The following is a 15,162-nucleotide window of genomic DNA, read 5'->3' on the forward strand; positions in this document are numbered from 1 at the left end:
AGTCTTTCAATTATCCTGCTGCATCAGAAGATTCATTTTCTGCTAAGAAATTTTTTATGGATTATTTCTGTCATTTTAAAATAATCCCAAAGAGATCTTTGGGTTGGATACAGTGCCAGTGCAGAAGCTAAAGTGACTTTCACAGTGCAGTGTTAGATCAGTTTTCCACTCCTAACACCAATAACAAACACAGCTTTCTACAGAGTAAACTGCTGTAGTGCTAATACTTCCTAATTGTGCTTCACAAGTGTTTCATATTCCAACAACCTGCTGATCATTTAAATGCAATTAAATCAACTGTGCATTAAAAAAAAAAAAATCCTCAGCAAAGCAGTCAAAGCAGAAGAAACATGGAAATTTACCTCTAATTTTCAAATTGACAGAGCTATATAAACCTGCTGCTCATTTAAATGCAATTAAGTCAAAATTGCATCAAAAAAAAAAAAAATCCTCAGCAAAGCAGTCAAAGCAGAAGAAACATGGAAATTTACCTCTAATTTTCAAATTGACAGAGCTATATCCAAAGCTTTGGGAACAGCAAAGTACTGTAATTTTACACTTTTAAAGAAACAACACAAAAATACAAATATTGCTGTCACACTCCAAAGAAATCAAGATGCAGATTTTCCTGTGTGCAAGGACTAAGGATGAGTGTTGTCCCATACCTCTCCATTGTGTGTCACTGACGTTTATAAATATACAGCTAATTATGTTCAATGACAACTGTATAGCAAAATTTGATTATGGCAGCAAAGCACAGCCTAGACAATAAGTATCTCTGTATCTTCACAGATCTCATCAATTTTTAACATTTTCAAAAGGATGAAACTTTCATGCACTAAAGGGCAAAATACTGATAAGCTTACTTGCTCTAGTTGGAGGAACACGTGGACTGGGTGATGTTTTAGGTTTGGAAGGCCTGTGATATATATCTTTAGAAGCTGAAAGAAAGAAACTGGGTTAAGCATTATTAAATAATAAGTAGCTTCAAATAAAAATACACTGCTCTGCAATGGATGTAGTCCTGGAATGATTCACAATATCAAATTCAAGTGACAAAAATGCCTCTGTCAAATGGATCTGCCTCAAGCAATCATATGACCCAGAATTAATGAAGTGATTGTGTTCTGACAGTAAAATTTAGGTTTGAGTGGAACAGAATTATTTTGCAGTCCTCTATGAAGGACTGAATTTCATTTCATAAAACTGGAGGGGAAGGGGGGAAAGAGGAAGAGGAAGAGAAAGAAAGCTTTCAGGATGCAGCTCTGCCCACCCATGGTGCTCTGCACCTGCAATGGTGCCATCTTCGCAGTGTGACTGAAAGCATATAATTAGGATCCTGTTCTGATCTGGCTCTGCTTCTTACCATTACATGTTAAAGGAAATTTTCCTATCTTATGTGCATATCAACTTGAAAGAAACAAGGATTCTTCTTGATTGTTTAATAGAAAATAAGAAGACACCGAGAACCTTGACTGTTAAATTATTAAGGAACATGCAAAGAAAGATGACAATTTTTTTCAGGTCTGCTTTTAACAATTTGTGCTGAAGAAGAAAGACAATGTGACCATTCAAACAAGAAAGTATCATTACCTATTGTTGCCTTTGATTTCTCAGTTCTAAACCTAATTGTTTCCAGAACTGCATTAACAGGATGACTGAAAACCATATAATTAGGATCCTGTTCTGATCTGGCTCTGCTTCTTACCATTACATGTTAAAGGAAATTTTCCTATCTTATGTGCATAACAACTTGAAAGAAACAAGGATTCTCCTTGATTGTTTAATAGAAAATAAGAAGACACCGAGAACCTTGACTGTTAAATTATTAAGGAACATGCAAAGAAAGATGACAATTTTTTTCAGGTCTGCTTTTAACAATTTGTGCTGAAGAAGAAAGACAATGTGACCATTCAAACAAGAAAGTATCATTACCTATTGTTGCCTTTGGTTTCTCAGTTCTAAACCTAATTGTTTCCAGAACTGCATTAGCATAATAAAACAACAAAACCAAAGTATTACCAAGAACAATCACTGCCTCCACAATAATCATACCACCCCTGCTAGGGCTGATGACAGATAGTCACTCCTCCCTGAAACTCAACATTGAAGTATTGTGTTCCACAGAATTTCCTCCATTTCAAGGTAACAGCTCTAACACAGAACAGATCCCAAATATAAATCCAAATTTTTTGTAAAAGCCACAAAGAAACTCTGGGTGGGTTTTTTTTTACCTTCAGCTTTGTACACTTTCCAGACTTATTTCAAGGTTTTTTTTTTCAAGCAATAAGTGCAGACTTACTGGGGAGAAAAGGAACCTGAGCTCTCTCCCTGCCCATTTCTTCACCAACACGCCATGTACCTTGGATACCCGTACTGGGTCTGGCTGGAATGGAGGTTATTTTCTTCATAGCAACCCTGTGGTACTCTGTTTTGGATTCAGGAGCAAGGAAGTGTTGATAAAATACCAATGTTTTAGTTGTTGCTGAGTACGCCTTGCCACACCATCCAAGAATTCTTTGTTTTTCATTCTGCCCCCAGGCAAGAGGCCTGGGCTAGGAGTGGGCAGGATGCTCAGAGGACACAGTCAGGACAGCAGAACCACCCTGGCAAAAGGGATATTCCACCTCACATAAAGCCATCTTAGCAACAAAACTTTCCAAAGCACCCATTGTTCCTGGACTGACACTGCTCTGCCTGTGGGATGTGGTGTGTGGTTGCTTTGTGCCACTTGCTTTCTTCCACCTCTTTTTATCCTTCCTTATTAAACTGTCTTTATCGTGAACTATGATTTTTTTGTCCTCTTTTTTTTTTTTTTTTTCCCTTACTTCTGCTCTTCTCCCCCAAACCACTGTGTGGTAGAATGAGCAAGAGGTTAGTATGTGCTTAGCTTCCGGCCAGGGTCAACCCACTATGGAATCTCACATCATGGAAGTGTGAGTTGTGTAATTTACTTTCTCCCTCCTTAATTCTGCTAAGGTTGTATATGGGTATAACAACACATGCAGACACAATTATAGGAAGTATTACACATTCTTAAATCTCTGAACAATTTTCTCCCCCAGACCACTGTGTGGTAGAATGAGCAAGAGGTTAGTATGTGCTTAGCTTCCGGCCAGGGTCAACCCACTATGGAATCTCACATCATGGAAGTGTGAGTTGTGTAATTTACTTTCTCCCTAATTCTGCTAAGGTTTAATGCAGACACAATTATAGGAAGTATTACACATTCCTAAATCTCTGAACAACACAAGGGCTCTGGAAAAGTGAATCAACAAGTATGAATGAAAACTTGTGCCTGGAAAAGAAGAAACACGCACAATTTAAGAAATACAGAGCAGAATCCTTCCTCTGCAATGACACCCCTCATTTTCACCTTCACTTTAGCAGAACACAAGTTACATAGAAAAGACTTATTTTTACTGAGAATTGTACAGAAAACATCCATTTCTGCAGTGACTTACAATGCAATAAAGAACTGAAGATGTTTTAAACTTACCAGGTTACTTATAAATTCTACATGTCACTGGATTTTATCCCTCAAGGAATGTTCTAAAATATATGCCCAAGGAATAAATGGCACAATTTAAGAAATACAGAGCTGAATCCTTCCTCTTTGCAATGACACCCCTCATTTTCACCTTCACTTTAGCAGAACACAAGTTACATAGAAAAGACTTATTTTTACTGAGAATTGTACAGAAAACATCCATTTCTGCAGTGACTTACAATGCAATAAAGAACTGAAGATGTTTTAAACTTACCAGGTTACTTATAAATTCTACATGTCACTGGATTTTATCCCTCAAGGAATGTTCTAAAATATATGCCCAAGGAATAAATACAAATCTGAAGCTCCAGCGATCACAGAAGAATCCATAAGACACATGTCAGTATGAAAAGGTAAAAAAATAAAGAACTTACCAGGTCTTGTTCGTGGCACCTCTGGGCTTGGTGATGTTCTAGGTTTGGAAGGAACATACTGTGGTACTCTAGGAACTAAAAAAATAGCAAATATTAGAATTTTTGGGAACTGATACTGACAGAAAGAATAACATTAAAGAAGAACACATGCCTTTGGGACCCTTTGGAATCACAAAAATTTGAGTAATGGAGAAATATGAACACTTGGAACATAAACGCCAGTGCTGATGGAAAACCTCTGTGACAGGACAATCTAAAACAAGGCCAGCATCATTACACAGTATAAAAGTGAAGCAGGACATGATGGAAATGGAGCATAGAGACAGCAGTCAAAGGTAGGTTGTGGTGCTTCCATCCCCTTTGCAAAACACACTTGTATGAGGAAAAAAAGAGAAAAAGATGATGATGAATTGTTAGTGAAAAACCACCAAACCCCCCCTTACAGGATGAACTTTAATAGTAAAAATTATGAGAGTGGAGTGCAATGAAACAGTGTTGTGATGGTCAGTGAGAAAAAAGCTAAAAGTGATGGTTCCCAGGTGATTTACCCTGTAGGTAAAACTGTTACCTATTGTTGGTTTTAGTTGATCAGTTCTAAGTGTTATAGATTCCAGGACTGTATCAGAAACAAAACAGAAAATACGTTTTGAAAGTTGAAAATTTACAATTAGCAGCACTTTTTGAATCACGTACTTTGTATACTGCCTCATACAGAAACAGTTGTATTAAAAGAAATATCTGAGAAAGCAGTGTGATCTCCAACATAGCGTGAGCTTTGTTCTCCCATAGACTTCAATGAAATATCCAAATATCATCATTCTCTTATTCAGAAAATGGCTTTTTAGAGACACAAATCTCTTCCCATGGTGATGAGTTTCAAACTCCGTATACACGACTGGAATCAGGCAGTACTTACTTGTGTACTGAACACTATTATTAAAGAGCATTACATGGTGCATTGCATTGCACAGTTATATAATTCAGCTCTAAACTGGAATGGATTTGGAGTCCATTGGTTTAGAGTCATAAGGATGTGAAATTGATGTGTCAATTCTTATGTATGGATTACAATTCAAAAAAAAGAAGAAATGTCTTTGGATATTTTAAGACAATTACAAGATGAGTGGATGATGCTGTAGAAAATATTCTGTATATTACAGATTCTTGAAAAAACAGTGAGTTGTAGGGGCTTTTGTTTTTGTTTGTTTGTTAGATTGTTTTAAACACAGAACAATACAAGCTCATAACATTTGTGTGACAAAACCATAAACCATTTCTGAGAAGGCCAGACTACCATAACAATGAAAAATGCATACAAAGGTAAAAACTGAGTGTATGAGAAGTTGCATCTTAAGGTGTAACTTGGAAACAATGTTTTATAATCAGATGCCATGGTTAAAAATTTAGGAGAAGACAAAGATTTTGACTGCTACATGAGGAAATCACATCTAATAGATAACATCAGAATTAAAAAATATTGCTCTATGTCTGCAATTTAAAGGTTTTCAAGAAAGCGTTTATCCTTAAATTTTTCACATTTACCAAAGGATAACATATGTTGATATTTGAGACCATTGCAATTTTCTATTGCTATTACCAACTGGAGACCATGGGACAGAAAGTAATTTTTTTCTGTCTACCACTAAATTCAACTGCTCTCACATTTAATGACATAAAAATCCAGTATTTTGGAATACAATGTAAAGGATCATTAATGCCAATAAATGTTTACAAGCAAATACTAGGTATGCATGTGTAACTGGGTAATTTAGTCCCTCATGCAGAAAATAATAATGATTCCAAATGAATTGATTGTGGCTTAGAAGGGAAACAGATTTATTTTAACAATGCAAAGCAATGTTGGAAAGAATTTATACCCCCCAAGTAGCGTCAGTACACACTTTAATTGCTTTGTATTTACTTCAGTTAGCAAGGTTAATCTGAGTGTAACAACACCATTCTCATCCTGTTGCCTTGAAGTAGCAGAGGTTTACTCTTTTACTCAGTGAAAAATACCTAGCAAATGTCACTACTCATGAAAGCTGCAATAAAACTGCTGAACGGCACAGAGCAGAACTCCATTCTGTTTTAACTGCCTCAGGTAACTAAACAGCTCCTTATAAACACATTTCAATCCAAAATAAACTGTACTAGAAACAATCACAAAATAGTTTACCATCTTTGGCTTGTGGAACGTGAGGTTGGGGTGAAGGTTTAGGTTTGGAAGGAACACGTTGAGTCACCTTTGGAGCTGGAAGAGAAAACGTGGGCAGTAAGTTGATTAAATTGCACAGCAGTTAGCGTCTGATACCAGCTGAACACACAAGCACAAAAACCTCACACCTGCAACTGAGAAGTAGTAGGCAAATCAGGTAATACTCTCCATGTGTTTACAATAATCTAAGCAAGAAAGTGGAATTTTAGTAATTTTTGAAGCTCAGGGTTTGTTTGTGTTTATAAAATAAAAACTGGAACAAGTGCAAATAAGCATAATTATGAGAAAGGTGATTGAGAGCTGCCAGCATAATTTATTTTTTTATAAAGGAGACATTCCAGCTGTGAAGAGAGCAATAGACCCAACTGTTTTGAATGCCAAGCAAGATAATTACCTAAAAGAAAAATGAGGTTAAATGAAACAATCCTGAGGCATAAGGTGACTACAGTGATGTTCGCTGTGATGTAAATAAAGCAAACACAACAGCTTGCCAAGGAAATATTATTACCTATGGGAGACCTCGGTGGTTCAGTTCTAAGTGTAATAGGTTCCAAGACTGCAACAGAAACATTGTGACAAAGAGAGTGAGGAACAAACACCAAAAATTTAAATACTCCAGTGGTAAGTAGAAAAGCAGGCACTAACACAACACCACAGTAATATGGATCTGCAAGCTGACTTTTAAATCATGGACAAGTACAATTCTTAATAATACAGGTAAAATAAGAAATAAGTAATTGGACAATCTTGATGGCAATAGAAGCAAAAATAGGTGGCTATAAATCAGTAAATCCAAGAACAAGCAAGAGAAGAGATTGCAGAGTTTAACTTAGAGACAGCAAGGGACTCTTGATACACAGAGTGTCAAACTGAACTCTGCTATTTCAAAGTAGTGTGCTGACTGAGACAAAATAGTTTAATTTTTTCCCTAAAGTGAGTAATCAAGCAGAGGACTAAAAAGCTGCTATTGTTAGAGCTGTATTTATCAGTCATCTGAAAAAAAGTAAGTTTGATACAGCATGTTCATTTTTTCTTAAAATTTGAATCACAAAACCAATATATCATGACCTTTTCCCGGTCACAAACTGTACCAAATAAGACAAAAAATTATGAGATGGCAGAATCTATAAAAATTACATGGCAATAAAGAAAACCTATTAAAAGAATTTTAATGCATTAATTCTTTCATCTCAAGGCAGTGACAAGTCAAGTAGCTTATAACACACAGATATACATATCTAAAGATAGAACCTGTTCTATAACCCACATTCACTTATCTCCCAAATTCTCTTATGCATCTACCCATTTTTAAAATGGGCTACACAGTCAGTAACACTATAAAACTTTGATTGCAATTGAGGGGGCTAATACTAAAGTATTTATTACATGCGTATTATCATACACAGTACAACATTCTGTAGTATTAATATTGCTGCAAATGAAGAAAAAAGCCCAAAACAACCAGTATTAACTTCTACTGACAGTGGTCAGATACTCCATAGAAATGTCAGACCAGCCACTAATTTTTCAAATGTTCTCACTACATATGCCTGGTTTTCAAAGACTTTGCCATAATTCAAGTTCATCAGTTACCTTTGGAATTCAAATTCAAAATCTTTCCCTAGAAAACACTAATTTCTATTTTCAGGTTGCGTTTGAAAATTCAGTCATTTCTTACAAAGAGAAAAACAGCTTTCAATAATAGAAAGATATTAATATTATTTGTTAGGTCTGCATACTGTCTTCTGGAGCAATATGGGTTCCTTTTGTAGAAGTATTATCTAAAAAAAAATGAATGTCTCTTCTCCCCACCTAGAGGGAAAAAAAGTTGTTTTCTTCTTTACTTTGTGTACTAATAGCAAGTCACAAAGTACATAATTTCAAAAGAAGTGCCTCATCAGACTTAGCTTGAGGTGTTTTGATCTTAGCAGATCATTTGGGCTTCATATGTGAGGAATGTGTATTTTGGATACTGGGAAAATTTGTTTTTCCCATAGTAAATCACATTCAGATTCAGCAACGAAGAAATGAAGTCTAGGGAATGATCCTCTGTCCCTATCAATGAATAAACACAGAAAAAATAATTGTACTATGTGTTTAATGCATGAAATATTGTTGGATATGAACAAAACAAGCACTGATTATCCATTTGATGGATAATCAGAGCTGGATGTTCTTGTGCAGCAAAATTAACTACTCATAATTTAGTAAAAAGCCAAAGAAAAGACTTAACAAGCAAAGCTAAGAAAAGGATGTTATGCAACATTGACCTTGAGAAATCAATGTCATTAGGGGAGTTTTGAGAGTATTTCATGGTGTAGAACTTGTTGCTATTGAAAACTACGAGTTTAAGTGAGTTACTGCTAATTGACCAAACCAAACTGATTCTATTTTATCAAATCATTTAAGTAAGGCTTAAAGATGTCCTTATCCTGTGAAGTATCATACATGTAGTCAGCTTCATCCAGGTTTTAAAGACCAAAGCTAGACTGCTGAAAACACCCTGAAGCCCTTCTCAGAATACAACCTGCCCAGCAAATGCAAACAGTAATTCAAATTTTCCTTTTAACTAGATAAAGTATTTTAGGGCTCAGTGCAAAGGAGAGCTTTGTCTGCATTAAAAAATGTATATATTAAACACATCACTTAACATATATTCCCATACTAAAAAAAGGCCATGCATTATTTTATAGACACTGTGCTCCTCATTAAAAATAAAATCATTTAGTTTGTTTTTTTTTTCTTTAAATTCAGCACAAGTTTGAATGTATTAATTGAAAAAATGCAGTATATTCCATACATTTGAGAAAATATCAAGCAATATGCCACAAAACTCCTTCTGCAGGAATTGTTTACCAGTGTGTAGTTTTACATGTCATTTTAGATTATGTTATTTCTATATTCCATAAAATCTTTATTATTGCAATAATTCTTATTCTTTCTTTTTCTAACGAAAGTGAAACGTTTGAAGTGATATTCTCTTTTAGAAGACATCTCCGTGTTAGAAACATGGAGAAATACTAAAGCAACAAGATCATACTTCCATTTGCTGGGTTTGGACCACACATGAATAAGCAAGAAGCCTCCAGGAAATGCTGTTTTCAGCTGCACATAATATGAGACCAGTGAAAAGAAGAATGACTAAGGATGACTCATAATCATTACCCTCTGCAGTCTTTGGACGTTCATATGTGTAGGGACTCCTAGAAGTGACTGACACTGGAATGGTTGCTGCTGCAATAAAGAGAATTTTTTTAAGAGAAATACAGGTGTATCTGTAGCTGTTTTTTAAGTGCTAGTAGAGCTCAGCTGCTCTTGCTTCCCAACTAAAATCCACCTCTTCAAAACTCCTCAAATGGAAACACTGACTGAATGACAAATTTACTGAAATTACACTATGTGGCTGTTGCTGCTTTTGGAAAAGAAAAAGTGCATTTATGCTACAGGAACACACTGGGTAAGGAGCTCTCTAAAGCTTCACCTCCTGTTTTACTGGATTTTTAAAATCTCTTTATGACTGTAGACCACAGAAAAGAAACAGCTCCAGAGAACTCAATTTTCTTTGTTAAATTTTTCTATTAATTTTCCTGGGTTTCTCCCATAGTGATACAAAGGATAGATATGAAAGGCTTTGGGTGTAAATAACTGTAAAGTCCCAGAAAGCAAGGCTGAAGATCCCAGCAGATTATCTAGTGCTACTGCACATTAGATAATCAAGTCAACAAGCTTCCCATCTCCATCTAGAGTACTTAATTTGGTTTGAAAGGAACAAACCCCAAACACCCTGAAAAATATAAAGAACTTTGAAGTCAAAATAGGTAATTGTTTGATAGCAGCATGACTTCACAAAGAGAATCCATTTTCATTCCTAAACACATCTACAGTCATTGAGTAATCTTTGTGCTCACCCTTTAAATTTTGCTTTGTTTACTCTGTTTTGACTCTTAGCTCCTGTCCCTCCCAACAGATTTTAATTTGGAAAGAAAAAGTGATGGATAAATACTGTATGATGGGCCTTAAACTATATCTTTGGACATACTAACAATTTGTCATGTTATAATTCACAAGCATTTTAAGACTCACAAGAAAACTTACTTAAAGGAAGTTACCGTAAAATTTTGAAATACAATAAAATCTGAGACCTAACACTTCCAAAATTCTGTCAGTTCAGATAGAAAATCACATTCTTTATTTAAAAGTCTCTATTTACCCACATGAAGGTTTATGATGGTTTATCTGTGTGGGCGGTGTTTGAATCTAAAAGAGTGAATTCAGATTTCCAAATTTTCCCTCTTTTTTTACTGACATTTTTTATAGCTTAGACAGCTTTTATGTTTGATAATATTGCCTCTATTTTAAGAAGGCAAAATACTCCAAAATGTCTTCAGGACAAATAATTTGTGCATCGAAGTAAATGCCCAGAGAAGTTGTGGAGTCTCAATCCCTGGAGATATTTAAAAACTTTTCTGTAAAGAAAGTGTGGTAGTGTATTTGTGTCACAATAGAAAATTCATTACAATTTCCTTTCCTGAAAAATGGAGGATGTTTAGAGAGAGGTATTCATGCTAACAACAGTAAAAGTGAGGACAATGGTTTGGCATAATAACATTGGCAAAAAAACCTAATTTTTTTTTATGTAGGCCACAGATTCTGTTACCCAAATGCCAAGAAAGAGAATGAAATTGTGAACTTTCACTAGAATGTACAGTTTGTTAGCTAGAGAATCTGAAAAATCATTTAAATGGTTGGGGTTTTTAAAATGAAGATTTTTTTCCACTGCCAAAAAAGGCAAATGCTTTACCAGGAACAGCACAAAAATCATATTAATAATGAGAGCCAAAATTAATTGCTTCACCCAAAGGCAGTTATTTAGCAGTAATGGCAGTAATTGATTAAATATGAATTTGGCATATATTGTTCATTACTCTGATTTACTCGTAGGGAAGGATGACAACCACTATCATGACACAAGTTTCTAATTTAAGTTGAACTTCCAGGTGATGCTGGACCACAGACAGGCTCCAGCTCTTTTACCCTTCTGGCATCTACCCAAAAGCCAGCTTGTCCCCATGCACTGCATATTTTATGGTTCAAATAATATTTTCTGAACAGGAATATAATTTGCCACATCAGAACACATGCCAGTCTCACTACCTACTTACAAGAGAATCATTACAAGTTTCATCAAGATTAAGAAGTGTGTCTTACCATTCTACCTGATTGATTCATGAGACCACTACTGGGAAAGAAAAAACCAGAGGCATGTGTACAAATATTTAAAAATGCCACTTTCTTCTTAGGCATATAGAAACTAGGCTATACAGCCTCTCAGTGTGGAAACACCAGGATAAAATCTTGATCTTGGCAGTCCCAGAATGCAAAACAAATCCATGCAACAGCTTCCATATGAGTTGTGCATGAGTTGCTGAATATAAATCTGAGTCCTGCATGTTGTTCAAAAAACAATAGGCAGGACTCGGATTTATATTCAGACACAGACATCTACAGCAGAGACAAAAATAAGGATTCTTGTAATACAATACTGGATTTCCTACACTTAAAATTATGTAGGAGCTGTTATCCACATAAAAAACTAATTATGCTCAATATTCTGACAATTGCAAGTCCTAAGTGCCTTTCCTTTAACAAGCTTCACAGGGAATAATTTGGTATGAAGAGAGTTAATTTCTTTTTATGAGCAAAAAATAATTTGCAGGGAATCTGGAAAGAATTTAATAAAATCATCTGATCTCTTCCAGCATTGAGTAATATATTCTTACAGTAAACAATTATGCAATTTCAAGCTTTCTAATTTCATTATAAACCATTTAACACTAGAAATATTTTTACAACTCTATTTATTTATTCTTCAGGTCCAGAAAATGCCAGGTGTCTTTTACTCTCTGCCATATATCATACGTGAAATTTAACATTGGTGTGAAGGTGCTATTTCATTTGGGATAATAAAATATGTCTTTACCAAATTCCAGAACAAAATTCCATTCTTATTTTCACAGTTTCAGCTAAGTCTACATATGCTCTAATGATCACTAAATCAATAAAATCTTATGGTTCTATGTAAGATGCTATAACCATCAGCAAAACAGTATAATTTTTTTCTGGACCCTATGCTGAACTAAGTTGGAAAACTTGTTATTCCAAAATGAAAAGCAGGAAAACAATTTGCTTTGATATCTGGCTGTGTGAGTTGGTGACTTGGGATACAAAAGTTAAAAGGTTTTTTGCTTTGCTTCTATTTTTTGGGGGATCCAATACCAAAATATTATTCCTCAAAGAGAAATTCCTCACCTTTCTGATGATTAAGTGCCAAACTTCACAACTGCACAGAAAAAATTCAAGCTAAAATACACTACTTCAGTGATACACTATAACAAATGTTTGCTATGGAAATAAATTACCAGGTTTAGTTCGTGGCTTTTGGGGTCTGGCAGATGGTCTAGGTTTAGATGCAGAAGTAGTGAGTTTTGCTTCTTTAGGAGCTGAAAGAAATATACTGGTTTATAAATTTATGCTTTCCACTGTATCACAAAAAAAAAAATCAAATGAGACAATGAATGGGAACAAAAGCAAATTGTAGAATCAGACATGCCAAGAAGTCTTAAAAATTTTCCAGAGAATTCACTAGTCCAGCAAAATCCCTGTTTGTCCTAAACAAAAGCAAATGGTAGAATCAGACATGCCAAGAAGTCTTCTCAAAAATTTTCCAGAGAATTCACTAGTCCAGCAAAATCCCTGTTTGTCCTTCATTGTAAAAGTGAGTAATTGCATTTAAATATGCAGTTGAAGCTTGCCATCACATCTGAATGTTCCTCTCATTAAGTCATTTTTGCAAGATACCTAAGAGGTAAAACAATAATGTTTTTTATAATTTTGAATTCCAGGTCAATTTTAAGCCATAAGACGACATATATAGACAAAATAAATCACATCTGAATGTTCCTCTCATTAAGTGAGCAAATTCATTTTTGCAAGATACGTAAGAGGTAAAACAATAATTTTTTAATAATTTTGAATTCCAGGTCAATTTTAAGCCATAAGAAGACATATATAGACAAAATATACAGAAATGTCCTCACTTTTTGGCACAGTAAAGAAATTACTGGCAAACAGCAGAAAGAATATGGAATCAATTAAAAAAATTGAACTGCTTCATAGCTGCAGTCATTGAATTCTGCTAATGGAATAGAAGTAGCTTCTATAAGTTGAATAATATAAGTAGAATAGCAGTATCATGTAAATGGTAAAAATTAAGAACAATGAGTTCTAGAAACCCTTTTCCCACCAAACATGCATGGGTTGAAACTGTAATTAGTTAATCTGCCTGACTTCAGATAAAGTGTAAACTCAGTTTCAGGCAGAGGTAAGTAACTTTGTACATTTTTAAAAAGCAGTGCTATGAGACTGCTTTCCAATAAAATGTTTCATAGCAATTGATGCAGTGCAAAAATGTTTGATGTCTACAAAAAGAGCAGAGAGGAGTGAGCCATGAACTGACTGAGAGGTGTTTTTTGAGCCAAAATGACATTCAGAAGGATTCATAAAGCAGTGGAATTAACACGTTAACCTAGTACCACAGGTATCCTTCACTGAGAGTTCTGGGATTAACATCCACAATACTACCTTTACACTTGGCAGTTCAATTGTATTTCCAATGAGTTCTCTGAATAAAGAGTGTTGGCATAGAAAAGCTCTCAGCAAATTGGAAGACAAAAGTTTTTACTGTACCATGGAACTAGCAAAACTGTGTGAAAAAATTTCCTTCTTTTTCTCCTAAGTGTAGAAAAACATTTCTGAGTGCTTATCTCCTAACCTCTTCTTTCAGAGAAATGGATTAAATACAGCAAAAACTGTGAGAAAAAGTACCAGAGTACAAACTGTGGCTTGGACTGCAGAGAAGAGTGACTAACAACTACAGAAACATGTATTACCTAGGGTTGATTTTGGTTGTTCAACAGTCTCAGAAGTTTTAGGCTCCCAAACTGGTGGTTTAGGGGCTAGAAAAGAAAAATTCAAGTGTAATCAAATCAATTATGACCAATTTGAGAATGATGAGTTAGTCAGGATGCTCACATATTGCATGGCTCCTGTCCTTTTAAGGAAGTTTTCATTAGATATTTTTAGAGAACATATCTATCTGCATACCAACTTATGAAAATGAAGTGCACAATTACCAGGTTTCATATGTTGTACTTCTGGGGTAGCAGATGGTTTCGGTTTAGAAGGAATAAGTGGTATTTCTTTTGGAGCTGAAAGAAAGAGCTCAGTTTGCAATGAAAAATTGTTTAACAAGCATTTCCCACAACAAACAGCACATGTCACATGTTTATATTGAAGACAACTTAGTATGGAATGTCAAAGCCAGCTGATGAAATTGGATTTTGAAGTGTGGAATGGAGATGATACTTAAATGCTGTACGTTGATCAGAAATAAGATTCTGTGAGCCCAAAACAATTAAAATTTCCATTTTGGAGGCTTTACATATGAGAGACAATCAGCACATGTGTGTGCATTGGGAGTAAAAGAGACAGAACACTAATAAAAAGATGGTGGTGTTGTATCATGCAAGAGACAAGTTTTATTTCACTGAGACAGTAAATCCACCCAGAAGCTTGTTCTCATACACAGGTATGTCAAGAGCAATCAGTATAACAATGATGGAAGAACAAGACTCTCTAACCAGGAAGAAGAATGATTATGCATGTGAAATGATATGTGGAAGGAATGCATTCATATGGGATGGAGTGCTCAAAACAAACACAGAGTTTTTCACTGGGTGAAAACATTACCTAATGTTACCCTTGGCCATTGAAAAGGATGGGAAGTTTTAGGTGTGAAAGATTCCAGAATGGATTCACTTGTTGCTGCTGGAAGAAATGATGACAAGTCATAAGAGAGCAAAGAGCTAATGGAAGAAACTCTTCCTTCATGAGCAAAAATAATTTTATTTTAACAAGAACAACAAATATTTCACTAATGTTTGGACATTTATCAGTTTAGTATG

At 35.1% G+C, this 15,162-nt stretch overlaps 1 protein-coding gene across 5 annotated transcripts in view; it reads right to left on the bottom strand.

The window, feature by feature from the left end:
- Positions 1–15,162, bottom strand: part of LOC120513356 (ABI family member 3 binding protein) — a 139,883-nt gene that overhangs the window by 46,480 nt on the left and 78,241 nt on the right. For all 5 annotated transcript variants that reach the window (XM_039732700.1, XM_039732699.1, XM_039732698.1 and 2 more), the window contains 10 exons: positions 14,948–15,025; positions 14,332–14,406; positions 14,089–14,154; positions 12,559–12,639; positions 9,305–9,373; positions 6,648–6,695; positions 6,101–6,175; positions 4,493–4,540; positions 3,925–3,999; positions 867–941 (listed from right to left, as the gene is read on the bottom strand). In XM_039732700.1, coding sequence (XP_039588634.1) covers positions 867–941; positions 3,925–3,999; positions 4,493–4,540; positions 6,101–6,175; positions 6,648–6,695; positions 9,305–9,373; positions 12,559–12,639; positions 14,089–14,154; positions 14,332–14,406; positions 14,948–15,025 — 690 coding nt within the window. The remainder of the gene's footprint in view (positions 1–866; positions 942–3,924; positions 4,000–4,492; positions 4,541–6,100; positions 6,176–6,647; positions 6,696–9,304; positions 9,374–12,558; positions 12,640–14,088; positions 14,155–14,331; positions 14,407–14,947; positions 15,026–15,162) is intronic.

This window comes from Passer montanus, unplaced genomic scaffold (assembly GCF_014805655.1).
Source record: "Passer montanus isolate IOZ18808 unplaced genomic scaffold, ASM1480565v1 scaffold80, whole genome shotgun sequence".
Lineage (NCBI taxonomy): Eukaryota > Metazoa > Chordata > Aves > Passeriformes > Passeridae > Passer > Passer montanus.